We start from the raw sequence: 27666 nt of genomic DNA, 5'->3' as shown, positions 1-27666 counted from the left end.
AAATAAGCTTCCCAATCAAATACAATAAAATGCAATTGAAAAAGTACATTTCTACTTTCCAACCACCACATCTCAACTGTTCTTTGTGTTTTCCCTGTGCAGATTTGGGTCCAGACATGAAGTCGTTCTCTGACAGCATGCAGCCGTTAGACTACCACGAGCTCCTACTGGACGAACAGAAGGACCTGATCTACATCGGAGCCCGGGGTCGGATCTACTCCAGACGACTCAGCAACCTGGGACAGCCGCTGCAGACTGATATCGTAAGGAACCTTGAACAAGAAACCTTGAACTTGAAAATAAATCCCTTGTCACACGTGTCAGACCTTCCCTACCACTCCCCACCCTGGGGCAGCTGCTACAGTCTGATATCATAAGAAACATTCAACTTTAACTTTAAAGATAAAATCCCTATCACACATTCAAGACCTCCCTTCATGTTTGCTCTCAACCTGGGGCACCTGCTACAGTCTGTTATCGTAAGAAACCTTGAACTTGAAGATAAATCCCTTGTCACACATTTAAGACCTTCCCTCCACTTTGCTCCCTACCACTCCCCAACTGGGAGCAGCTGCTACAGTCTGATATCATACATTTATTTATTTATTCGGCTTTACAGATTAAAAAACAAATCTGTGAGGAGCCGGCAACAGAAACCTGGTTTTTCTACAGGGCCGGCTCCTCAACAAATACACAATAAAACTACAATACAATACAATATAATACAAAAAATGAACAAGAGAAAAACAAGAGGTATGATACATGTAAGAGACCGAATCAAATCAAAACATTGAAGTTCAAGATAATCAAAAGGTACTTTCCTAGAGGGCCCAAACTGTCACTTATTCCTGAGCACACGAGCTATGTACCACCTGACAATTGTAACCATAGCGTGTCCAGAGTTTAAAAAACCTGAAGTTCTATTACCCTGTACCTTCTAGTAGGAAGTCCTGGTCCAAAACCTTATCATTCTTTGATTGACCTAACCACATACCAAATTTGATGACAATCCATTCATAGCTTCTTGAGTTATGCTGCTAAACCACAAACAAACAAACAAACATACAAACACTACTGAAAACATAACCTTCTTGGCGAAGGTAATACCAAGGATTTGAAACAAATGTCTGTTCAAGTTCGGTAGAAGCAAAACCCAGAAGTGGTATGGTGCAACAGCTCCTACAACAAAAGCCATTCTTCAATCTGATAACAAGGCATGCTAGACATAGCTTGTCATCATTACATTTGACATATGGCCCCCTAGTACCCATTAATGTTGACACCCTGCTCTCTTCATTAGGAGTTCTGTCATTAGTGCTGCTAGAACTCTTTTAACGAGCAACTTTGAGTACAAGCAGCTTTACTGGATCTGATGTGCCAACTGTGTTATGTACATACAGACAGAAACAGTGATGGTAAGGTGGTACGTGTAGTATAACCATGACATAGCATGTGCATTATATACTACGTAGTACCAGCATGTCCCCATGCCGCAAGCAGTAACACAACCCCTCTGCTTGGCCGTACGGATCAAATTCTGTGGAGCCGTGGGCCGGAGTTCTATCCTAGGGTTGGTCCCAGCTAGGACATGTTGTAAGGGATTGCATTCGTCATTTTGGATGGTGACATAAAGACGGCGGCCCTGTGTATGAGGCAGCTTCAGGCATAAACCTCAAGCATCAAACCTCTGCACGTAAAAAAAAGAACCCAACACACTTATCAAGAAGAGTAGGGGCGACCCGAATTGTGCTTGACTTAATACGCGAGCAGTAATGAAGCCACATTGCACTAGCCAACGAAAAAACGTCATGCTTCGTCCTCAGTCTGAGATTCGACCGCTTTTAGTACCCAGAGTGCATGTACTGTGAATGCTCGCGGTGGTTTTGTGTTCGCAGTTTTCGTTGTAAGCTCTTCGCCATGAACTTGAAACCACCGCAGAATTTTGTTCCCTCCTACCCACTTGTCTACTTTTGTCTAAAACTTAAACCCACCACGAACACGCCATTTTCTCCCTACCGCGATATTAAAACCACACGAACTTAAATGCATTTACAGTATACAAGTGCCCAGAGCTAGACATTGTCAAATGGTGCAGATCTACATCAGAGCTGACACTTGCCAGAACCATTGTTTACTCCTGCTGTCAACTCTCAGCCTCAGGGTTTGGGGAGCTGCCAACTAAGGAGGGGCCTAGCAGGGTTTCTCTGCTCTGTTTTATGTTGTTAGAAAATAACAATACAGTTAAACCTGTACAAGTCACTACATGTACCTCCCCCTGGCCATTCATTTATACTGTACAGTCAAACCTGTACCAGTGACCACCTGCACATAAAAGCCATTGATATACAGTCAAACCTGCACAGGTGACCACCTCTACATAAGGACCACTTGGCCATTGATATACAGTCAAACCTGTACAAGTGACCACCTCTACATAAGGACCACCTGAGATAATTTTTCTCAAAGACACAAATATTGAGAACCCTGTCCACCTGTCCACATAGACCAGATTTTATCGGTCCTCTGAGCAGCCTTCTTGGTCAGTTTTTACTGTATTCTTTTTATCTTCTGAGACATTTTTACACATCAAGCCAAATTCACAGGTGTTAAGAAAGACCAAAGCTTAAAAACAAACTTTTTTGCCATGCATGTTTGGCAGCACCAAGGGACTCAAGATACTTATCAAACAGAAAATGGAATTACTGTCAGCTTTCAGATAAATCATATCTTATGCAAGAGCTGTCTTGACAAGTCAAGATTTTAATTGAGTTTTTGAGATTATAGATCATGTACATACTCGAAACAATTTCAAAGATAATTCTGTTGTTACTACATGTATCAATCATTCAAAACTCAAACTCAAAACTCATTGTGTTTATCTAAAGTCATGAACATGTTAAGTAGCCAAGTCATATTTTGACCAAATGTTAGATGAATTTCCAAGGCATATCCTTATTGACAGTGTGTAGACAATTCTACACTTTTTACTATTGATAATTGTGTTTGTCAAAAGTCATGAACATGTTAAGTAGCCAAATTATACTTTGACCAAATATCAGATGAATTTTTAAGACATACCGTATTCTTTAATTTTTTTTTTTTATGGCCCTTTCAGAGAGACATATCCCAGCTGCTCTTACTTAAGTCCTTCTGGTTGTTTTTAGCAGAAACTGTTGCCTTATCTTCACAGGGCTTTGCCTCAGACATAACTTCCAGAGACAGCAGATAAACACCCTGCATGGAGGGTCAAAACAACAGGGTGGAGACAAGGGGGTCAAAATAGACTAAGTCTTGTACAGTCAAAACTGCCCAAGAAAACCACTCATTCATCCTTTCTTTCAGACCCTTATGGCCTTATTCTACATAGTGGCACATAGGGCAGTAAGTTTCCTTGCTGTATCAGTAGCAGGGTATATAATATGGAGAGGTTGCTAGCTCTTCCTCAAAGAAGACCACTCAGGGCACCAATAAGATTTGGTCTATGCGGACAGGTGGTCACTACAGACAGGATTCTAAATGCTTGTGTCAATGGAAGAATTATCTAAGGGACCACCAAAAAGTGGTCACATTGGCCAGGTGGTCCTCATGTATAGGTGGTCACTTGGACAGGTTGACTACTAAAGTTTTGTTGCCTTGTTGCTGTACACCTAAAAACTTTGATGCTCCATTAGAAATTGTGCTGTTTACTTCATAATTATGTACAGTTGTATATCACAGTCCATGTGCTTTTGGTAAGAGTCACTTATGATACAAAAAGTGCAGCTTAACGCAGGACATTCATATAAGAACTATGGATGACTTTTGTGAGTTAAAAGATTTTCAAGTGTTGTATCCCTTTTTTTTGTGCCCACAGCAAGAGTCGCTACAGTGGGAGTCCAGAGAGTCGGACAAGGACCTCTGTGGGTTCAAGGGCAAAGACAAGGAGGTGAGTTCTGATTATGTGGCAACAACAAACTACTTGACATTGTCATTGAGTAGTACTACACTTTGTTACATCTTACCTGGCCCACAATAACCTTCGATACAGATGTTCAGACCGGTCTGTACTTTACGGTACGGCCCAGTCTTTCCTAGTTCGATTCAAACGATTCAAACATTTGAATACCAGATTCTGACTTTGGAAACAAAGATTTCTTTTGTTTCAGGACACAAAACTCTCTCAACTTCTGGCGCATTTTGCATTGAAATGTGTGTTGTTTTCGGGTGGGTGTGACATGAATAAAATACAACACATGTACAGTCTGGCCAGTACCTCGGCGATACTGAATACAGTGTGTTGTTCTCTACTTGTCTGTAGCCTCCGTTGGTCAATATTGACCAAGGTGAAAATCCTAATTCCCATATTTATAATAAGCTCTACAGTATCGGCTATGGCTAAACAGTCTGATACGAGCATGACAGTCTGCCACATAAGTCATATCTGTAAGCTGACTCAGTAAGCTGACTACATGAATAAATGCCTAAATCTATTGGCACAGTATGGAGTAAGTGGTACATAATTGATTGTCCTATATTTATGGAGGCTTTTCAGTTTCACTCTTGGTTGTAACTCAGTGTTATTAGTGTGTTGAATAATACATTCAGTGATTACTGTAAAGGTTTCCTATTGAATATTGGATGAGGGATATTGTTTATAGGGTAATCATAATCATATTCATGAAAATCTTGGTCTTGCATTGATGCGGGTTAACGAAACAATGCTAGAGAAATATGTTGAGTGCTGTAGCTTTTCTTATTCAAAGTACTCTTTATTTTTAAAGCTTTTTTTTCATATCTTAACTTGGCATACGGTGTGATGTGGACAAAAACATGATTGATATCACTTGTGCTTTTGCTTTTTGTATCTTAAGCTTTATGCATAGTTTGTATTAAGTATTCATGAAAACTGAAGATCCCAGTGAGGGCATTCATATTTATTAATTTAGTGTACGTTGTCACATGTGTACATTGATGTTTTCAGATTGGATGCCTTGCAGCTATTCTTAATGAGAAATACAGATAAAACACTATCAGATACACTAATTCAGAACTGAACTACATTGCTAATGTATACATAACCTAGATTCATCAGAGTTAGATACTAGGCATTTTTGTATGGAGTGTTTTTGTACTTTTGCGTTTGTACAGCAAAAGATTCTGACACCAAATCAACATATCAAGATATTCACCAGTCCTAATATGTATGGATATGTCCAAATAGAATGTACATTACCTGAAAATGTAGCTGAATGATATATGAGAGTTAAAGCATTTTTGTATAATGGAATGTTTTCTATACATTTGCATTTGCACAGCAAAAAATTTTGACACAAAATCGACATAAGATATTCACATGATTTTTGTCTATCCTTTTCCAGAAAGAGTGTCACAACTTCATTCGGGTTCTGCTGTTTGCTGGGCAGGATTCTCTCTTTGTCTGTGGGACCAATGCAGCTGACCCAAAGTGTGCCTACGTACCAGTAAGTTAGATTGATTGGTATAATTGTGACATAGTTTTGACGAAAATAACATACTTGTCAACATTTCATGAAATTATTGTTACCATCAAGAGTGGATAACTAAATTATTAGTGCACAGCCAACATGGCCAAGTGTTTTTAGCTATAGCCGACGTTTCGGTGACAGTCTGTCACCTTCCTCAGGGCAACACTAACTGGTTGTACTTGGCACTACTTGCAGTTAGGTGTCACTGTTGCAGTGGGAAGAACTTTATGTCCCCCCTCATCATGGCTGGAATAGATTTTCTGATCCTTAATAAAAAAAGTGCATCAGTTCTGTACAAATAACTTTGTTATCCAGTGACTTACTAAACCAAAACTATTCACGGATGGAAACAGTCTCATACTAGTATTAGATAGAACATGTAATGTTTGTTGTTTGTTTTTTCAGCGTAATCTGGCTATTACTGTTGAGGAGCTACGCAGAAGAAGTGCTCCGGGAAACAGTATCTGCCCGTTCGACCCCAAGCAGAGAGCGACAGCTACATTTGTTGGTAGGAAAACATTTCTGTGATCAGCGAATCTTTTCATGTTCTGATATGTTATAGAAGAACAGTCAGCTAGCTTAGTGGATGACTAAAAGGTTCTTTGTACATGTTGCCAGACAGTTAGTACCTAGTCAACGCTATTGCATAGGCTTCAAAGTTGTGTATTGCATGGCTTCCATCGAATGATAAGAACGCACTTCACATGCGCTGCTGTCAAAAATTTGAATACCAGATTTTGATGTTGGAATTGAACTTATTTGTACCAGGATTTTCTCAACTTTTGATGCATTTCACATTTCTTTGGGTGGGTATGACATAGATAACTTACCACAAGGTGTATTTCGTGTGCTGACTGCCCGTCTCCTTTCCCCACCCACAGGTGACGCCCTGTTCTCAGCAGAGTTCTCAGACTTCACCGCCAGCCTTCCCCTGATCTCCCGCCGACCGGCCAACCTCACCAGCACCGTCCCCCGCGTACTCACCACTGTTAAGGACAGGGACTCCAAGTGGTTCAACGGTGGGTGTAACTTAGCAAAGGTAGCATGCGTAGTCTACTTACTAGACAGTAAAGGCTGATATAAGTAAACCTCACCAGCACCGTCCCCCGCGTACTCACCACTGTCAAGGACAGGGACTCAAAGTGGTTCAACGGTGGGTACACATTACCTTCTACTAACATAAGTCCACCAGGGTACATAATTCCGCCACCCTGAAAAGATACGTCCGACCCAATGTACCCCAATATAATGCACTTCTGTATATCTAAACTGTGCATACCTGGGGGATGCTGCACTTGAAGATCTCTCAAACACACAGTTTGGGCAGATTTATGTAACCCTGAGCAGATTAATGCTAATGGGAGTTAGCTTTTTTGTCCAAGCAATGTGTGCGTAGTCCATTTGTTAGCAACCCTGCCTCTGCACCTTGACTTCTTTGTCAGAAAGGCTCTTTGTTCAGAACTGTCCCCCTCACCACTGTTAAGGACAGGGACTCCAATTGGTTCAACGGTGGGTGCCTTAACCTTCTCCCTGCTGCTGTACTGCAGTCACTCGGAGACAGAAGAAAAATGTCCAGACTATGCATGATGTACAAAATTGTTATTCAACTGGTAGGCATACTGGCTGATAAGTATCTACAATGTAATACCAGAAAAGAACAAGAAATAGTCATGCCTTCAAGTACCAGAATTATCAACCTAGGATTTAGATCTATGTGTTCAAAATGTGTTCAAAAATTTTTTTGTTTTCCCAGAACAATTGTAGAGTGGAACTCGTTGCCACCAATTGCTATAGAGGCATCCTGATTAGATAGGTTAAACAAATTACATGCAGTTAGATATGTGAAGGTTAGACGTCTTATGACTCAAAATGCCCACCTGTTTGATTTTCCAGATGATATGACAACACTGTGTTTATAACAGTTTCACCTGACACTTCTGTTGTATTGTCTTCCAGAGCCAGAGTTTGTCTCTGTGTACGCTCCCCCCAACCCACCCACTCCCCAGGACGAGAAGGTGTACTTCTTCTTCCGGGAGGTCGCGGTAGAACACGCCATCGTGGGGAGGGCCGTTTATTCAAGGGTAGCACAAGTCTGCAAGGTTGGTGTCCTGATATAATTACTCTAAATGCAGAAATGTTCGTGGTGGTTTTATGTTCGTGGTTTTCGCGGCAAGCTCTTTGCCGTGAACTTAAAACTACCACAAAATTTTTGCCCTCCTACCCCCTCATCTACTATTGTCTCAAACGCGAACTTAAAACCACCGTGAACACTCCATTTACTTCCTACCGCGCAAAATGCATTTGCTTTGTTCAGTAGTATAAAGGTGGCATGCATGGGGGTACCATCAACTCTCTACGCTAAATTTAGAAAGGCAGCAGCTACATATTGACATACATTGTATAACGTCAAAGTTGGTTAACTTGCTTGTTCAGGTGACAATTATGTAACACGTAGAATGCATCAATTACCACAGAACCTGATACCCCAGATGATTGATTAATTGTCTGGTTGATTTATTGATTTATTGATTGATCAATTGATTGATTGATAAATTCTGTGATCCTGGATTCAAAGTTGCTAGACCTGGGCTGTTTATAACATTCTGCTTTTCTTGGTTGCAGAATGATAGATTTTGTGACCATGAATTCACAGTTGCTAGACTTCGGCTGTTTTATAATATTCTACTTTTCACCCTTGCAGAATGACCAGGGCGGGACAACCCACTACCTGGGCGGGTTCTTTACCACCTTCCTGAAGGCCAGGATCGACTGCTCCATCCCGGGAAACGTGCCTTTCTACTTTGACGAAATACGTAGGTTGTCTTTCTCTCATTTGTTTGTTTATTGGTTTGCACAAATAGAATAAGAAACAGAGGCAAATAAATTAAGTGCAGGAGGAGGGAGGAAACCCGGGAGGCTTTTCTAAGCCCTCCTCCTATAATCTAACTAATAATAATGATAATAATAATGAAATACAATTATTAAGAAAACCACAAAAAACTATGAGACTCTTACAGGAACATTTACAGAAATAACAGAATGAGAGGCCACAGAGCTTGACAATGTGTTTTTATGATACTGTGTATCTTAAATTTTTTATAGATTTTACAAAGATACACATGTACACTGCTCCATATCCGGAAATGTGCCTTTCTACTTTCACGAAATACGTAGGTTGATTTCCTCTTGTGAGACTCTGACAGTTAAACTAACAGAAATAACAAGAATGAAAGGCCAAAGAGCTTGGCAATGACAAATAATATGTTTAAGATATTCCATGTTTAACTTCTCTTCAAATTTTCTTGTTCTGCAGAGGGCACTTTTGTTTTTGATGAAGGTGGCAGAGATATCATCTATGGAGTCTTCACAACACCAGAGTGAGTGATTAATAATTCATTTGTTTATGAAGTTTGTCATGTTTAACTTTCACAACATTCACTGACAAAGTTGCAGGCTTGTCTTCTAGTAACAAAGTTGCTTGTAAAACAAGGAGATCTTGTAAAACTAAAAGTTACATACCTTTCATCATGCCAAAAAAAATCAATGTGTGTAATGTTTAAATGTTTTTCAAAAAAATCAATGTTTCCGTCTGTTAGACAGATACAAATTTATGGACTTGGCAGCCGAGGAAAAAATTAAGATTTCGTTTGGCAAGTTTTGCCACAGTTGGTCAGGTAACAGGAAATACAGCATTTGAATACAATATAACTTGGCCTTGCCTGACTTCGGTTGGGGAGGTAAAAGGCAGTGGAAGGAGAGGGATGGGCTTCATCTTCCAATACCCTGCCATAGACAGTGGATTACAGCCCACTGGTCTACGGCCTCAAAAATACTATGGGACTACCTTTACCTTCACCTTTAATTTACCTTTTACTACAGAATTGCTTCAACAACAAACTTGCTTTCCCCTCCTACTGCAAAATAAAGTCCCTGCGAAACTAGATGAACTTACACTGTTACTGTGTTCCGATTTATTTCCTCAGGAACAGTGTGTTGGGCTCTGCTGTGTGCGTGTACAGCATCGCGGCCATCAGGCAGCTCTTCTCCATGGGACAGTTCAAGAGGAAGATGGTCGACTCCTTAGCGTGGACCAGGGTCATGCAGAGTGAGGTGCCAGACCCGCGCCCTGGGAAGGTATATCTCTCTTTTTTATGATTCCATGGTTATGTCCATTGTACTTTATTTCAAACTATGTACAGAATGTACAGCTTTTATATTCATACATGCATAATCAAGTGTATCAAATCTCCCCATTTACTTTCTGCTTTTGTGCGTGACAAATTGTGTTCTATGGTTAGTACATCTCTTCTTCAATGTACAGTCTACTAGTTCTCTCAGTGACGATCATAGCCTGGATGCCAGACCCCAAATCTCGAAAGTATCTATCACACAATGATCATATTTTAGAGATTGGGGGTCTGGCATCCAGGCTAGGACAATCAGGGCTCTGGTCAACTTGAAATTTTCCGTCCTTCTAGTTTCCACTAAAGGAAAAAAATCCTACAAAGAATTTTTTTTCTAGCCTGAGTCTCATCCTGTTTCAGTTCCACCCGGTAGTATAAGCAGAACCTGGAACTGAAACAGGATGACAGCAGAGCCTGGAACTGAAACAGGATGACACATGATTTTTTTTCTGTCATTGTGTACAAATTTACCTAACATTCATCAATTTCTCCTTCCGCCACCAGTGTCTGCGCTGTAACACCACCTGTGATCAGTAGGAAGACACTTACAAGTTTGAACTGTAATTTCAAACACAAGAAGTGTACCATAACCAGTTGCTATCAGACACAAAATCTAATCATTTCAAGGTCTCATCAAGACCTTCCCATATACTATATATCAAGACAATTCACATGCGAACAGACACACAATGTCATATATATGCTGCCAAAAACATAGCCTTCTTGTAGAAAGTAACTAAGATGCAACCCTTTCTTTTCGCCAGTGTCTGGGCTGTAACAGCACCTGCGATCAGTACGAGGACACCTACAAGTTTGCCCGGTCCACCCCCCTCATGGACCCCGCCCTGACCCAGCTGCCGGAACAGGAAGGCCAGCCCCTGCTGAGCAAACTGGGCGTTCGCTTCACCCAGGTGGTCGTGCACCAGACTAGCACGGCAAACGGCATCTTCAACGTGCTCTTTGTGGGGACAGGTGGGTGTGGAATTCCTATCATTATTCTGTTTTCTTTTAGTTTTACACCCCCTTTCCACAAGGAAGTTTATACCACTCAGAGTTGTCTCCAGCTTCAAATTCTTTATGTTCCACTCATTGTTTGGGAACCCATTTCGTTAATTTTTGTTGCTAAATCATTTTAAGCTAATGAAAGAGCTGATGAAAATTTCATGCCATGAAGTTTAAATATTTTGGACAGTCAGGATGTCTGAACAAGCAAATTTACGTCCTGGGTCTTGTAGACAGCCCTGATACCACCTGTCATGTCTGTTGAGTTGTGTCCTGATGTGGATGGCCTCCTTGGTCTCTCTTATAGTCATGTACCAAATTCTCAGCACTTAATATGACCAATTGCTGACGTCATGCGTCCATAAGGTCATGTGATCCAGTTGTTTTGTCACTTGAATGCTGAAGAAGACTGTAGTAGGGCAGTCGAAAATTCAATGTGTTTAAACAAAGTTTTAACTCGTTAACGTAGTACGTTCTGAACGGAGTTTAAACTATAAACGCCAACACAATAAATTGGACTTACCCAAATTTTCGACTGATCAGCTGCAGTCTTTGTCAAGGAGTGAACGTACATGTAGTACGTTGATTGCCAGCACAGATGAACTTTCAATTTTCATGTTACCAATACCTTTGTCTATTCCAGACAACGGCACCTTGTACAAAGCCGTGGAGCAGGTGCTGAACAACCCCATCCGACCCAGGAGCGCTCAGCTCGTGCAGCAGATCAACATCTTTCCGGTGTGTAATGCACAAGTCATGTAACCTTACTACTCTGACAGTGTCTTCTAGTGATAAAAAGTGCAAGTACTGTCCTTGGTTTGGGGTGTCCCTGTGTTGTAGTGGTCTGCGCCTTCTGCCTCTCACCACATCTGGTTCAAATTACTTGGACCAGAAGGACTGGGGTTCAAGCCCCAGGTAGAACACCTCTGGACAAGAGGGGCATTGAGTCATACCAAAGACTTTATAAAAATGATACATACTTCTGAAACAGTATGGAAGTCAAACACACTTCACTGCCAGTGGGCTAGCCCCCTGCTACAGTGATTGCACAACAGTGTGGCCCAGGGCTATGAAACGGAGATGGGCACCGCCCTATACATGTACATCAATAATGGTGTGGGAGGATTTTAACTAACTTAACTACATGTAACTTAAACTGTCCTTTGTTTAGAGAAAGAATCTTGAAATGTTTGCAGTGGTTTTATTAACATGGTTATCATGATGACATCTCCAGCCCAAATGACACTGTGACTGTGAGCATGCATTTCCAAATGCTTTACGTAATATTCTAAATTTTATGATTAATGAAAGCCTTTCCTGTCACACAGGCAACCCAGGAGAAAATAACAACACTGAAGCTGTCCAATGAAAAGGTATGGAAATCCCTGGCTGTTCCATGGTTTGAAAAGAAGTCTTAAGTTTTGATTTCAGTTCACCTGTTACAATCTTAGTGATGACTGAAATGCTGCTTAGACCATGACATCCGTGGTCAGATTAATTTTCACCTGGTTAAAGAAAACTTTTGTTCCCCCCCCCCCCCCCCCCCCCAGTGATGGGCAATATGACAAGAAAATACTGAAAATGGGGAATTATGTTGTGTGGTAGCCTGGAGTTTGATTTAGATGTGTGTCTGCACCGGATGTCATCTATAGAATTGACTTGCTGTTGCCTAATGTCTGACAAAAGTCATATTTATATGTCATTGAATGCATTCTAGGTTTTGAACACATTTGCAATGTTGAACATTCTTTCTTTCTTTCTTGCACGCAACTCCAGAAAGCCATCTACATCGGCTCCAACTCCGGTGTGACGATGCTACCGCTGCACAACTGTGGAGCCTACACCTCGTGCGTGGCCTGTGTGTCGGCAAGGGACCCCTATTGTGGCTGGAGCAGGGCACAGGATCGGTGCACCGCTGTGGACATGTGAGTGTTTTCATTTTCGTGGGTGATTATAATGTGTGTGTGTGTGTGTGTGTGTGTGTGTGTGTGTGTGTGTGTGTGTGAGTGTGTGCGTAAACCTCGTGTGTAGTGTGTGTGTCTGCCAGGGATCCATACTGTGGTTGGAGCAGGGCACAGGACAGATGCACAGCGGTGGTCATGTGAGTGTCTTCACGGATGATTATAATGTTAGTGTGTGTGTGTGTGTGTGTGTGTGTGTGTGTATGCATGAGTGTGAGTGTGTGAGTGTGTGTGTGTGTGAGTGGTGGACATTTGAGTGTCTTCATGGATGATTATAAATTTGTATGCAAATATTCATAGTTGTATATGATCCTGATAGTAGCCTTCTTCACTAAGATAAGAACTCTAGACACCTTGTGTTATTTGGATACAGAAGATGATAACCACTGAATATTTGAGTTACTAACAAAATTGCATGTGTTTGTCCAGGGATAGCGGCCTGTCGTTGTTGCAGGATGTTCTCACTGGAGACGCTCTCAGTCAGGGATGCAGATGTGAAGGTACTGTTTTAGCAATTTCTATTTTCAAACTGTCAGAAACTAAGACATTCATACAAATTTTACGGAAGTCATACAACTTTTACGAGTACAGTGCATATGGATTTTACGGAATTCATCCTTTTTATTTAGTAAAACTTGTCCTAATTCCATAAAATTTGTATGTTTCTTAGTTAAGTGGACCGTATGAATTCCCTGAAATTCAAATTCATATGAAATACTTCCGCACCACTGAGAACTATTGTGATATCAATTGATTCATCTGTAGACAGACTATTAAAGATAAGAGATGTAGTATGCTAGTCGGGATGAACAAGAGAGTACATCTAAGAGACAGTAGAAATCTTATTTATTGCCCTTTACAATTATTGTATAATAATTCCATTATGATCGTACATTTGGTTTTGACCAAGCATCGGGCTGCTTGCATGATTATACTACTTGCCAAAAAAGTGAAAAATTTTCCCTTGATCATATGTGTGTTGTTTTCCAATGATTGGCGTTATGTTATATCATTGGAAAGCTTGACAATGTGTATCTTCCTTTAAAATGGTATCTCAGTTGTCACAATCATGCTTTTTTGCAGTGAACACCCGAAAAAAGTGCTGAAATTCCCCTGCCACTGTAAGACACTGTGTTGGCAGGGGATTTTCAATACTGTTGTTTTGTGACACACTCCCATAGTCAACTCTGATGTTCAACCTTTGAAAATGTAGGATCATGACAAATATGGCAATCATTGTAAAGAGTGATAAATAAGCTTTTCAATGATACATGATACTATACAACTACATATTTATGAAGTAATAACAGGGATATGATTGATCGAATTTAGTTCTCTGAACTTTTTATGTTGAGTGTATTGTGCAGTTTCTTCAGTGACCTGACTATACTACTGTACACAGCTGCGTTACCCTGTCTAGCTGATTGCCAATTAAACTGCCAATTTCTAATTAAGTCTTCTGAATTTTAAATTTTTAGCCGGCTCAGGATCAAAAAGGCGACGTTGGAGAGGTTTGTCTGATGTCCTTGCTGATTATTTCATGCTGTGAACGAAACTGAGATTTCTTGATATGATCTGCGACATTACGTTTACCAACATCTCTGTTCTTTGATGGGATAGTAACTGTAAATGTAGAAATATTTGTGGGGATTGAATTTTATGGTAGGGAGAAGATGGAGTGTTTGTGGTGGTTTTGAGTTCGTGTTTGAAACAAGCGCTTCAGTCACGTAATGGAACGGCTTTTCGCTGTGGTTTTTAGTTTGTGGTTTAGAATTCACCGCGAAAACTGTAGTTGTACGCATAACAGTAACACACTGTAACACACCAGCTTGAACGCCGTGAACATAAAACCACTGCGAACATTTCTGCATTTACAGTAATTATAATCCTTATCAAAGTAATGGGGATGCTGGTAAATGAAAGTCTACATTTTATTTCTGTTCGTTGTCTGCAAATTTTATGATCCTGGCAACCAAGGCTAACAGAATCATCATCTGCCAGGCTTTTCTCAATTTCTTTTTTTCTTGACAGTTCTAACATTGTTCCACCATCCTTTCTGTAGACCCAAACACTGTCTACCTTTTGCATTACTTGTGATGTGCTGTGCCCCTTTGCTATGTACCGTCAAACCTGTACAAGTGACCACCTCTATATACATAAGGACCGCCTGGCCAATGTGACCATTTTTTGGCGGTCCCTCAGATAATTCTTCCAATTGACACAAGAATCCTGTCTATATATAGTGACCACCTGTCACCATAGAGCAGATTTTAACGGTCCCCTAAGTGGTCTTCTTGGGCAGGTTTGACTGAAAACGGCATTTGTGCATCTTCCTGTGGCACCTTGCTGTCTGTAGTGCTAGCTGTAACAGCATGTCATTGCTTATATGTACATGTGCATGTATGTTGCTAACATTCTGCCTAGGCAGATGCTTATTGCAGCCTACTATTACTTACTTTTTACTTACTAATACCTGTCTCCATCTCATTAACTTGATAACCACGGTGTAGCCTTAGAAACATTGGTCTGTAGTGATTTTGTAGCATTGTTTTTGGCTTGCTTGGTGTTGGGTTGCTTGTAGTGATCAGTACATGGGTGACCTTGCATAGTCCTGTAGATTTGCTTCAGTATAACATTCATGTAAGTGTAAGTGGTGTCATCGTTCTTCATAGAACATTTTGGGAAAGGTTTTGGTGGGTTCTGATCATAATTTCCATTAAACGAAGTCCTACACTCAAAATCAACTTAACAATCTTGCAGGTGTTGAAAGTTAAGGCAAAGTTTAGGTGGGTTCTAAATTCTAATTGTGCTTTTCCATTCTGTGTTGTCAAACAAAATCCTGTCTGCTTGAAATCAACGAACTTTCAGGTTTCAAAGGGATGATTTTTTTCAGGATATATAGTTCAACGTCCACCATTTCTGTCCTGTTAGTCTTTCCGTAGGGAACGGGCTAGCAACCCCTCCCTGCTACTGAAACAGCAAAGAAACTTCCTGCCCTATTATCCACTAGGCACTGCAAGGGTCTGAACGAAATCTTTCTCGACTCGCAGAACATCTAAGCTTGAAGATATGTTTTTGTTTGCTACAGGAAGTCAGAATTCCCCCAAACCCCAGCACAACGTGTCCCACGGGTCGGACGTGTACGTGTCGTGCAGTCCTGACGACACGGTGGCCATCACGGACGTGCGGTGGACGGGACCCGACAGTCTCCTGAGCAGGGCGGTCAGGAAGGACAGCTACATCATCCTCAGACAGGTACTGGTGCGTGTGTGTGTGTGTGTGTGTGTGTGTTTGTGTGTGTGTGTGTGTGTGTGTGTGTGTGTGTGTGTGTGTGTGTGTGTGTGTGTGTGTGTGTGTGTGTTTGTGTGTGTGTGTGTGTGTGTGTGTGTATGCGTGTGCGTGTGTGTGTGTGTGTGTGTGTTTGTGTGTGTGTGTGTGTGTGTGTGTGTTTGTGTGTGTGTGTGTGTGTGTGTGTGTGTGTGTGACAGTTACTCGACATCATTAAACGTTTGCAGTCGTTTTATTTTCATGATTTTTGTAGTGACATCTTCACAAATTCATCGCGCTGCTAATAGGTGCACCCAATGTATTACTATAATCGTTCTGCAGAATTGTTTCAATCGTGACCCAATGTATTATTAAAATTGTTCTACAGAATTGTTTCAATCGTGAACTTAAAACACAGCAAAAACCTTCTTCTCCCTGAAACTGAAATTAAGTCCCCACGAAAATAAATGAATTTACAGTAGTGGTGACATACAAGCTTAGTTTGGTTTTGAGTAGATAGCTGAATGAATTATACTTTTTTTATAGTTCCTCTGGGTGTGTATTGTTTTGATCAGGAAAGAAGTGCAACATGTGATGGGAAAGTCACAAGTCACAGTTTGTAGTGAACAATATGTTGCAGAACTACATTCTAATCTGTTTTACTGTAACAGTTTTTGAATAATTCACCCTGTTTTGTCCCCAGGTGGAGACACCAGGTGAGATCACCTGTGCCAGGAAGGAGAACGGCTGCGAGATGACGACGGTCCACAAGATCAACATCCAGGTGCAGGCCTTTGGTGGATTCTAGACAAGTGCTTTTCCATCCCGCCTTCAAATGAAACCATACTCAAAATCAACTTAACAATGTTGCATGTTTTAAAAGTTTTGATGGTTTCTTGTAAATATTGTAATAGTAAGTGTTTTGGTTTTCTATTTGGCGTTGTCAAACTAAATTTTGGTGATTTCTTGTAAAGACTGTTCTGGTTTTCTATTCTGTGTGCTCAAACAAAATGATCCTATATCTGCTCAAAATCAACTGAACAGCAATGATGCAGGTTTTCTATTCAGTGTTGTCAAACAAAATCCTATCTATCTGATGGAAATCAACTTAACAGCACTGTTTCAGGTTTTAAAAGGATGATTTTTTTCTACATCCAGGTGGAGGAGAACTCTGCACGCTGCACCCTCGAGAGCGACATGTGCGTCAACATGCTGGCCCAGCAGCAGAAGGCCTGCTGTCTCCTGGAGTCAGGACAGAACGTCCTGCACAACTGCAGCGCTAAGATGACAGTGGAGAGCTTCAACCGGCTGCTTCCCAGGGCCTGTCAGGTCAGGGCACCACTCGGTACCCAGCCCGACGATCCCAGCCAACAGTCGTGCTGTCTGACGTTCGACGACATCCCTGTGTCCAAGCCTGCGGCGAGAATTGTGCAGACGGATTCCTCTACTTGGAAGGGCGTCGCGGTCTTTCTGATCGTGCTGATCTTGTTGGCCGTCCTGCTGGCTCTGTTCGTGCTGTGGAAGAGGAACAAAATGGTGCCTTGTGACACAACGGAGGACAACAATGTCGAGGAAAAGCCCCACAACAAGTCCTCGGACAAGAAGTACTTCCCCAAAGGCCCAAGATGGAGCATCAAGCGTCTGCTCAGTAGGTCAGAGTCGGACGGAACTGACGCAAAAGTGAAATGGCAGAGGCCTAATGGCACTACACAAGAGACCATAGACGAAGATGATGACATCCCTAACGTTGTCGAGGCAGACAAAAACTTCAACGCCTCCAATAACAAGGTTCCCGAACAGCAAGCCCTGATGAGGGAACTTAACAGAAGCCTGAAGAGAGCAGACGACAGCCCACAGGTTGTGAGGGAAAGCCTCATGCCGTTAGACAACACCAAGTTGGACGAATTGGAAGCAATGGTGGCATCCCTGGATGGGAGTCCATCGACCAACAGAGAGCCCTCGAAAGGCCTGGTATCATCAGACAGTATGCACAGCATTACATTAGATATGCCAGATGTTTCAGAGGCATGAGTGGAAACTTCACACCACTTATCAAGCATCAAGGTTTGACTGGCATTCTTTGTGGCAAATTTTGTTAATTTGTTTTTGAATCACCAGTAGCCCAAATTGCAATTTTACCTGGAATTCATCAAAATACCTTCATCGTCATCATCATCATCTTCACCACTTTTCAGTTCACACTGAGGCGGGCCGTCATTGTTTTCCACCCTTTCAAAATAGTTTACGTATGATTATACAATATGCAAAATAGTGTCCTTCAAGTGCTATCAAGTGCTTGCTACGCTACTACATGTAGCTGTCAGAAAGTGGGCCAAGCAGAAAAAGATAATGTCAACGACCTATGGTCATCAAGCCTTCAATCTCTGCTTGCAGAGTGTACTGCAACATATGCACTTGCAAAATTCCAGTTGATGTGGAAACAAGCAAAGTTGGTAATGAGACTGTTTAGATGCCTTCACCAACGCAATGACTGTAACATTCCATACATTGGAAACACAGCGATTGATACTACAACAGGCCTATGCACTGGCAACATTCCGGCTGTTGTGGAAACAAGCAAAGTTGGTTATGAGATTGCTTAGATGCCTTCACCGATGCAATGACAGTAACATTCCATATGTTAGAAACCCGACGATTGATACTGCGTGGAAAAAATCTTGACGACCAAGCCACCCCAATTCAATTTGTTGGATCTCAGCTTTAAAAACATTATAATGCTGGACTGGAAGATCAACATGAAAACAGAATGTGAGGGGGAAGTCTGAACCTTGATATAAAGTATACACACAGTTCCTGGGAGTGCATACAGGCATACTCAAGTTTTCCTCCCAGCTTTACCGTGTTTTCCTGCTGGATTTTCACCTTGGAATGTCTAAAAAGGAAATAGGACGGTGCGGCCCAAGGCCAGATTCTGAAGATCCTGGCAGGCCGTTTTTAGGACCCGTCCCTCCATCCCAGAACCGAGAACGGCAATTTGCTTGTTGAGACGGAAAAAAAATTCCACCTGTCCGTTCAAAGAAGATGAACTTTATGACATGAAATTGATTGTTAACATATTTTCGTAAGCTTAAAATGACAGATTTAGCCACGAAAATCGACAGCACGGCCTCCCAAGCAATGAGCAGGACAGAAAAAAATGTAAAGCTGGAGTCAGGCCTGGATGCTGGTGATGAATGTGCAGCAGGAAGCAAACCTCTGAAGATGTTTTTTTATGTTTCCATGACAGCTCCTCACTGCCATACATGTTTACATGTATGTTTGTACTGTATGTTTTAACCTTTGGCCTGCTAAGGTAGCTGTTTGGCACCAAGTTTGTATTGGTTAATAATAACCGTTATGGGGTTAAGCAGCAGGGAGAAGGTTAAAAACCCTACCATTGAATTTTTCTCTGTCCTTGTTTGTATGTTTTTGAAGGGATGCCCTTTTACTGTAAATATCTGTGTGAATGAGTGACCAGTGACCACTTATAAGTGATGCCTGTTTGAACATTTTGCTGCTGAGTCTTTCATTGCCATATAACTAAGGCCACACCAATTTAATTTCTTGGTTAACGGATTTTTTTTTTTTAAATTTTAGCAACAAAAAAAATCAAAACAGAAGGCTGGGGTGAAAACTTGCACCTGACCCTGTTCACTCCCTGAAATTGTGTGCACCAAAGTACAAACTTGCCTCTGAGATTCTGTTTTCCTGTTGATTTTCCAATTTAGCATTTTTTTTTTTAAATTCCGTTAAGCAAGAAATTAAAATGGTGTGGCCTAATCAGAACTTCATGCCCAGCTGAAATGGTTGGTGTGTATTGTGAGATATTGTACAAAAACTGTAAATATATGATTTAACCGATCGTTTGTAATCATTGTGATGAAATTGTATGAACTTTTGTATAGGCTAAAATTCTGTGCTATGATTGTAGTCAATTGTTTGGGGAAACAGGCTTAATGTTCAAGACTTATCGCACTTCCAATGCACAAGTGTAGATTTGTTGTGGAGAAACGTGCATTGAGTGCTGAACGTATTCAGCTTTGGAAGTTTTTTTATTCACCAACTGTAAGGTAGACTGTTTGCAGCTGCAGGATGTTCAGACCACTGTAGCAGCAGAACACAGTGGACTACTGCTAAGGTATTTAGTGCAATGCAATTTTCATAGTCATGAACAACATGCAGCTGGTTTTAAGCATATCGTAGCTAACTGGTTATAGACTCTTGATGGATGACGTGGCCACATTAATGAAATTCAAGAATGTCTATTTTTACATGTAGTTGTTCACAGCTAATGACATAATTCTATAATCACAGGATATTCTTTTGTAAAAGAAATGACTGTTTTGTTGTTATCTATTTGAAAGGTAACTCATCTTGCTTTTTTATTTAAATCATGTCCTTTTCTTTTGACTCTAATTTGACATTATTAGATTTTCTCAAGAATTTCTTTCCACATATCAATAGGGCTGTGGGTTTTTGGAGGGTGTCATTCATAGAAATTGATAATTACTAAATGTAGGGGTAGTACATGTAACTATGTAAACAAGAATGATTTGGTACTATTTCGCTGACAGTACTTTTCTAGGGTTAGCAAGTATATTAACAGCAATTTGAACTGCAGGTGACGGCAAGTTTTGATAAGCACATCTGTAGATAAAAATGTGATCATCGTGATGAAAACAACTGGTATATCAGCATTGATATGACTTGTAAAAAACTGAATTAGGACATGACCAGAGCAATTCTCAGACCATAGTAAATGTACATGCTAATCAAGATCAGTACGAAAATTCATTTGTGTTGGCACGTAACATTTTACACGCACAGAAGGATTTCATTTTGATCCAACATAAACAAGAGTGAACACCAAATAATCGTTAATAGTTTCATGAGATTTGTTATCTGATTAACATTACAAAATGTATAAGACATGGATTGTCTAAGCATTCAGAATAGATGCATACATGTAACAGTGTAGTCAACCAAGTAGAGGCTATTTTAACTGGTACTGTCAGAGTATTCAAAAGTTGACACCAAGGATCTCTAGTGACAGCTGCAGTTCTTAACATATCCTCTAGATGGCACCATTTGGGAATACAGTAGTGGAAATGTCCCTAGTAGGTTCCTAAGGATGAAAATGAAAACAGTTCTAGAGCACAGCATGCGAGTAAAACAAGGGTTCATGAGAGCTTTTTTATGAATATTTGACACATACATTTCTTGTTCTTCGCACTATTGCTTATAGGCAGAGCTCTGTAACATCCCTAGGGCTTTTTGTTGTGTTTTGGGTACAGGTGGTACTAACCACTACCTTGAAGGTGTGTCGTGCTTCACCTCAGCTGAGGATAACTGCTTTACCTTTCTTTTTTTCACAATGACAAGAGTTACATTAACTTTCAAGTTTATACACAGCTATGGAACATAATTATTTTTTAACCAAGAATGCGACAAATATTCATATTGTGTAATGACATTCCATGCATGTGTGCCTGTGTTTTTGACGGATGCCTTTGACTGTACTTTCTGTGTATGACTGTATTTTCTGTCCATATGAGAGTATAACACCACTTGTGCACTGTAATTTTTCTATATTGTGGTTGTGCCTCAATAAAAAGTATTCAGCTATCAACACTGCCGACGACATGTATGTAGGTAGTCTCTACCAGACTTTGCATTTCGCTGGAAAAATAGCACAAATTGGCAAAGTAGGCAGAAAACACACAAAAGGAGTTAGCTGGCCATAGGTTGCAAACTGACACTACTCCCATGCCAGCTAACTCCTATGGCATGTTATCTGCCTATTTGTCAATTTCTACCATTTTTCCAGCGACCTTTGGAGTCTGGGACTAGACTAGTTTGTAGTTAGATCTTCAATCATGATGATGTGAAAAGTCTTGTTCTCATCAACTGTTCCACATGTACATACTTCATTCCATTCCATTGGTAGAAGTTAGCCTTGTGTACCACTATGGCCTGGCACTGACCAATAGTCTAGTGCAAGAATAACACACCCTCCTCAGCAGGCCCGACTCGCTTAGTACGCTACTTCCCGCATCGGCCCTGCTATTCCAAGCCCGTATTTTGGCTTCTGGCGACGTTACTGACAGTTGCTCATGAATAATTAATGAGCTAGCCTTATTTGGCACAAACAGCCGTTATTTTGTTCTGAACCTAAAGTAGCAATGTAAGACGTAACCTGATTGGCTGATAGCTTCCTGGCGACCTTTGCGATTTTGCTCAAGATGAGCTTGTGCAAAGCCTCTGATTGGCTGAAAGCTGTTTTAGTGGTGACGTCGCCTGAGAACCGATTTCACCGGCTTGGAACAGCAGGGCCAATGCGGGAGGTAACGCACTGAGCACGGCGGGCCTGCTGAGGAGGGTGGAATAATATAAAGTCCGAGGCTTGGACTTTACACTGTGGAAGTAGTGATTGTAGTATTTGATTGGGACCAAATAGCTGGTTTGTCTAAGGAAGAGTATAGCATGTATACATGTACTTGAGGGTTAGTGGCATAGCTGTGAAGAATACTTTTATTTTTGTACTAATTTGACGTCAAATCATGCATACTACTGTAAGGATTTCAGCATTTGTAATAAAGGAAAATGTTGCTCAGCACAAAGTCTGATTGTTACATTTACTTGTCTACATTTGTACAGAGGTTTTGGCATAACATAAGTTCTTAGTTTTTCTCTACAGTGGCCTAAGAAATAAGAATTCTTAAAAGGAGTTAATAAAATCAAGAAAACAGTGACACCTCCAGACAATTTTGGAAGGCTTTTATTTTTTTTAATTCTTAGGAACCGAATATAATACAAAATGAAAAGTATATTACAACAGACCAAGCGCTAGAAAATGTTTTCTACATAAAAGTTGCATCCCCCTATGCACTATTCCAGCAAGTATTTGGAGTATGAGAAGAAGCTATACAAGAAAACACAATGCCAGAACCCTTAAATGATTAGTGAACAGGGATCGCATAAGTGGCACTTTCTATCACATCAGCATATTGGTATAAAAGCTAGAACTCTCAAATTTCTATTGAAAACATTTGACAAACGTTGTCATAGAAGGCAACAGGTGCAAGCTTTAGTGCGATTTACATGCATGCAGTTCCACTGTCCAAATGCTTAGAGAGAAATCCCAACCAGCTTCAATTCAGATCTACGGATCAAATTGACGCATAAGAAAGATATTTACGCTATGCTGTCGCCTGAGCACCCTCTCCATGACCTTCTTCCCCTGCAACGTTCGACTGCTACAGGCAGACAGCTGAGAAACAGTAACTCTCTCACCCTGCCAACAGCCAGGACACAGAGACTGAACAAGTCATTCCTATACTGTGCCATAAGACTCTATAATAAAAATGCCTGACCCACGGCTGTCCCGTTTTGGTCTTGATGTAAAAGGGTAAATGTAAATGGTATATATTATGTGAAACTGTATTGATTTTAAAATGAACGTTACTTTGTAAAAATCGGAACACAATTCAGGGAGGCTTTAGCTAATCCCTGCTCTTGTACTATTTGTGTTGAATTGAATAAACTTGAATTATGTTTACACTTGGCACTTCATTCTGCAGGTAATACTAAACTGTATCTTTGTGGGGTCTGTATTCCTTGCCCTCATTAATTACTTGATATCCACCCCTGGGATATGCTGATGCCCCTCCTCTGCTCATGTCCTCTTGATGTAGAACGCCTTCCCCATGGCATGTAGCTCCTGCATGTGAGCCCTATGTTTTTAGTTTGTAGTTGAAATAATTCTGGTAATACGTACATTGGAAACACTGTAAAAACAGCAAAAACAAAACCACCATGAACATCCTACAGTGGTATTATGTCCATGCCTCTCTTAGTAATTCTATACTGTGACAACACCCCCTCACATCAGCCCCTTGTCTGCTCATGTCCTCTTGATGTAGAAGGCCTTCCCCATGGCATGTAGCTCCTGCTCGTGAGCCCTGTGCTCCTCCTCGATCTGCTTCTTAAGTGCTGCTCTGCGGACCTGTCAAGGAGTTAAGAAAAACACAATCCAGTCAACACTTTCATGACTTCTGAGAAAAACGTTCACTATCAACATTCATTCTCAGAGCGTTACTTACAAGATAGTAATAAATGTCTTAAAAGTGGACAAATGCCTTCTGAAAACAATTGAGTATTTTACCAGTCTGGGTATTCTAATCTCCAATACACTCTAAATTCACAACACCTAAGTTTTGCAGCACAGTCAAAATCAAGAGTTCATGATATCTTTGAGTTTGCTGTTAAAACAAGACAAATATATCGAAGTAAACACATTAAGTGATTTGAATTTTTAACAATCCAAAAGGCGTCGCAAGTCATTGCCAAAGTTGGGGTGTGCATTAAAAAGTAAACTAGCTTTTCTACTAATATAATTACACCAGGGTATATAATTCTGCCACTCTGAAAACATATATCCAAACAGATCTCCAACCCAATGTATAATGCACTCCTGTTTATCTAAACTGTGCATACCTGGGGGTGCTGCACTAGAGATCTCTCAAACCCACTGTTTTTCAAAGTAGCGGATTTATGTAACTCAGATTAAGTTTATTACATATAAATGGAGGTTACTTTATTTGAGCTTTTTCATTTTACTTTTCAGCATATGTCTGGGACCAGCCCCAAATCAAGGGTACATACTTTAATTGAGAAATACAGAAATGAGAATGTTGTCCACTCACCGCCACCATTGCCCTGTTAGCCAGCCGAACCTCTTCCTTCATCTTACTGAGGTCAGCCTTGTATCTCTTCTTCTCGCTCGCCTCCTCCAGACCCTCGGACCACTCAGACACAAGGTTTGTCTCCTTCTCACTGGCGGGGAAAAGGATGTCAGTGTTTCAGTGTAACACTAGGTTTTTCTTTAGCTTACATTGTTGCAGTGAAATGGCCCAGTGGGTAGAGTGTTTGCCTTGCATGCAGTTGGTGGTGAGTTCGATCCCTGGCCGGGTCATCATCCAAAGACTTTAGAAATGGTACTTACTGCTTTCTCTGCTTAGCACTCAGCATTTGGGTAAGAGTATGGAAGTTAAACACACACCACTACCAGTGGACTAGCCCCCTGCTGTAGTGATTGCACAAAGTTGTGTGGCCCAAGGGCTACTGAAACGGAGATGGGCGCCGCCCTATGCACCATCGGAACTTCGACTTTTTTTATTTTTACATTGTTGCACTGTTCAATTATAAGTCTCTAAGTCCTCCTATGTAGCAAGAGCTTCTTTCCAGACTACCAAAGTATGGAACTCTCTCGATGACAACTCTTTCTGTCCCGCACACAACCTGCAAGCCTTCAAAACCAATCTCCTAGCATAATCATGTTCATCCTCTATCAGCTTATTAGACAAATGCATAGAAGTGGTCAACTATGGCCTTGCATTAAACAAACCCGTTAAAAAAAGACTGTTGACAATTCGGACAATGGCTAATCAGGCCAAGTCACACCTGTCCAAGGCTGTCTCCAGCTTTTAATTTTTTTCCGTCCCACTCACTGTTTGGGAGCTAATGTGTGAGTTTTTCTTGCTAAATTCGTCAGTTTAAGCTTAAGAAGATACTAGTACATTTTCATCAATTTCATGTCATAAAGTTCAGATTTTGGGACGGACAAGGTGAATTTTTTCTCCGTCCCAACAAGCAAATTTCTGTCCCGGGACGGAGGGACGGGTCCTGGAGACAACCCTGCACCTGTCCAACACCTATAGGTCAAGTCCTTTCTCTAACCCTTACTGGTGTTGGTCCGACTTGACTGGTCCGAGTTTGCAATACTCAGACTCGACCTCATAATGGAGAAAGATCAAAGCACTGTCTGGAAATTGTAAACAAACTGCGCCCTTTGAACGTGTCTGGGAACGTTGGGAATCCTAATGTACCTGTAATACGTTGCAGAGCCGGGGTGTCCTGCTAACATGATTTACAGTGAATTGGACTAATAACACATGGGCCGTGGATCAGGGATGGTCCTGGCACCAATTTACCCTTTATGTCATTAGAAGGAGCACTGGTGGAAACATTTTGAGTCAAAGAATCCAATAGAGTCAAACAGTGCACTAGTGACCACCACAACATAAGGACTACCTGGCCATAGATATACAGTCAAACCTGTCCAAGTGACCACCTCTACATAAGGACCACCTGGCCATAGATATACAGTTAAACCTGTACTGGTGACCACCTCTACATAAGAACCACCTGGCCATTAATTATATTGATGTATAGTCAAACATGTAAAAGTGACCACCTCTACATAAGGACCACCTGGCCAATGTGACCACTTTTTGGTGGTCCCTTAGATAAGTTTTCCCATTGACACAAGCATTGTAAAGAATCCTGTCTGTAGTGACCACCTGTCCACATAGACCAGATTTTATCGGTCCCTGAATGGTCTTGAGTTGAGTTTATTGGGCAGTTTTGACACCATCAAACATAGTGTAATATCTGGCTGTGACCTGGATATAAATGATCTGATAATCTAACAATGCTGTTTGATAGATAACATTAAAACTGACACATTGGAAATTAAAGTAACAGGTGAAAGTTTTAGCCTAAGGGGTACAGCGATCACCTTGCATTCCGAAGGTCGGGGGATCAAACCCCAGCCGGGTCATACCAAAGACTTGACCGGAAAATTGAAAAAATGGCTCAGACGACTTTTTCTGCTTAACACTCAGCACTTATAAGATTAAGAGTATGGAAGTTGAACACACACCTCGTTACCAGATGTGCCCTACTGTAGTGGTCTGTGTGGCACAAGAGCTGAAATTACATCATAGCAATTTATCACAATATTTGATCTTGAGTGCTAATGAAAATAAGATACTCACTGTCTGACAGTGTTCTGGCGGCTGGCATACATTTCGTCTTTCTGCAAGAAAAGTACAAAGTTGTTACTTAGTTCAAAACAAGGGCATTAGACTTAGAAAGGCCTTTAATACTTCACATTTTTATATACATCGTTAAACATTAAACCTAGCAATATAGTTTCTTCATAGCTAATCTTCAACAGTGTAATAACTTAAACAAAGTCTCTAAAGAATGATTTGTATGACGAAAATAGGCTCAAAACCTGTTACGTTTCAACGTGTTAAGTTGTTCTTACCACCACCTGTTGCTGGACCTTAGTTCTGTTGATAGATTATGTGTGCGTAGTTATCACACTCGGGTTTCTAGGGGACACAGCCAATTAGGCGGCCATGTAGGCTACGATTAGTATATGATGTTTGTTCAACTGACGTTCCAAGAGTTATAAATGTGTCCGGTTTAAGTTGGTGAATATTTGACAAACTCACCTTTATTCTCTGGGTTATTCTTTGCTGGGCTTTGTTACTCTCCAGCCCCTCATACTTCGCCATACTCGCCATGAGACTCATCTTGCCAACGGAGAGTGCTACAAACAACTTGAAATCGAAAATAACGCTGCGAATCAACTTATTTTGAGTCTGGAAAGTCTGCCACTTTATTTATGGCCCACTCAGCTGGTAACCGAAGCTGTTCTCGTTTCTATGGTTACTGTTTACGACTTATTTACTCCAGATCGAATATTCATCCGTCTGATCAAATAGTACCAACATTCGAAATACACTACACTCTTTATTGTAACTTTTAACTTTACATAATAGGTGCAAAAACTATATTCATTCATATCTGAAGCTGACTTATATTTCTTAGAATTTTCCATTTTGTACTGAATTGATCACTTTGTCCGCGTATATATATTGACACAACACGAAGTGACGCGGCTAAGAACGTGTTCTC

General features: G+C 40.9%; 2 protein-coding genes across 4 annotated transcripts in view; one reads left to right on the top strand and one right to left on the bottom strand.

Moving 5' to 3' along the window:
* Positions 1–18388, top strand: part of LOC136428932 (semaphorin-1A-like) — a 43439-nt gene extending 25051 nt beyond the window's left edge. For 2 of the 3 annotated variants that reach the window (XM_066418764.1, XM_066418765.1), the window contains exons 3-20: positions 103–263; positions 3854–3925; positions 5358–5459; positions 5889–5991; positions 6365–6502; positions 7440–7582; positions 8185–8296; positions 8797–8860; positions 9467–9617; positions 10432–10639; positions 11313–11407; positions 11998–12042; positions 12446–12594; positions 13060–13130; positions 14109–14141; positions 15719–15885; positions 16601–16681; positions 17056–18388. In XM_066418764.1, coding sequence (XP_066274861.1) covers positions 103–263; positions 3854–3925; positions 5358–5459; positions 5889–5991; positions 6365–6502; positions 7440–7582; positions 8185–8296; positions 8797–8860; positions 9467–9617; positions 10432–10639; positions 11313–11407; positions 11998–12042; positions 12446–12594; positions 13060–13130; positions 14109–14141; positions 15719–15885; positions 16601–16681; positions 17056–17928 — 2768 coding nt within the window. In that variant the 3' untranslated portion in view covers positions 17929–18388. The remainder of the gene's footprint in view (positions 1–102; positions 264–3853; positions 3926–5357; positions 5460–5888; positions 5992–6364; positions 6503–7439; positions 7583–8184; positions 8297–8796; positions 8861–9466; positions 9618–10431; positions 10640–11312; positions 11408–11997; positions 12043–12445; positions 12595–13059; positions 13131–14108; positions 14142–15718; positions 15886–16600; positions 16682–17055) is intronic. The other variant, XM_066418766.1, reaches the window with a different exon arrangement.
* A 5066-nt stretch (positions 18389–23454) lies between these two features.
* Positions 23455–27424, bottom strand: LOC136428934 (centrosomal protein of 131 kDa-like). The gene is made up of 4 exons (XM_066418770.1): positions 27201–27424; positions 26736–26776; positions 24603–24732; positions 23455–23902 (listed from the first exon to the last, which is right to left on the bottom strand). Exons 1-4 carry the CDS (start codon positions 27279–27281, stop codon positions 23801–23803), a joined length of 354 nt encoding a protein of 117 aa, XP_066274867.1. The 5' UTR covers positions 27282–27424; the 3' UTR covers positions 23455–23800.
* Between the last annotated feature and the right edge of the window lie 242 nt (positions 27425–27666).

This window comes from Branchiostoma lanceolatum, chromosome 2, assembly GCF_035083965.1.
Source record: "Branchiostoma lanceolatum isolate klBraLanc5 chromosome 2, klBraLanc5.hap2, whole genome shotgun sequence".
NCBI lineage: Eukaryota > Metazoa > Chordata > Leptocardii > Amphioxiformes > Branchiostomatidae > Branchiostoma > Branchiostoma lanceolatum.
Note: the sequence above shows the minus strand (reverse complement) of the source record. Positions and strands in the feature narration are given on the sequence as shown.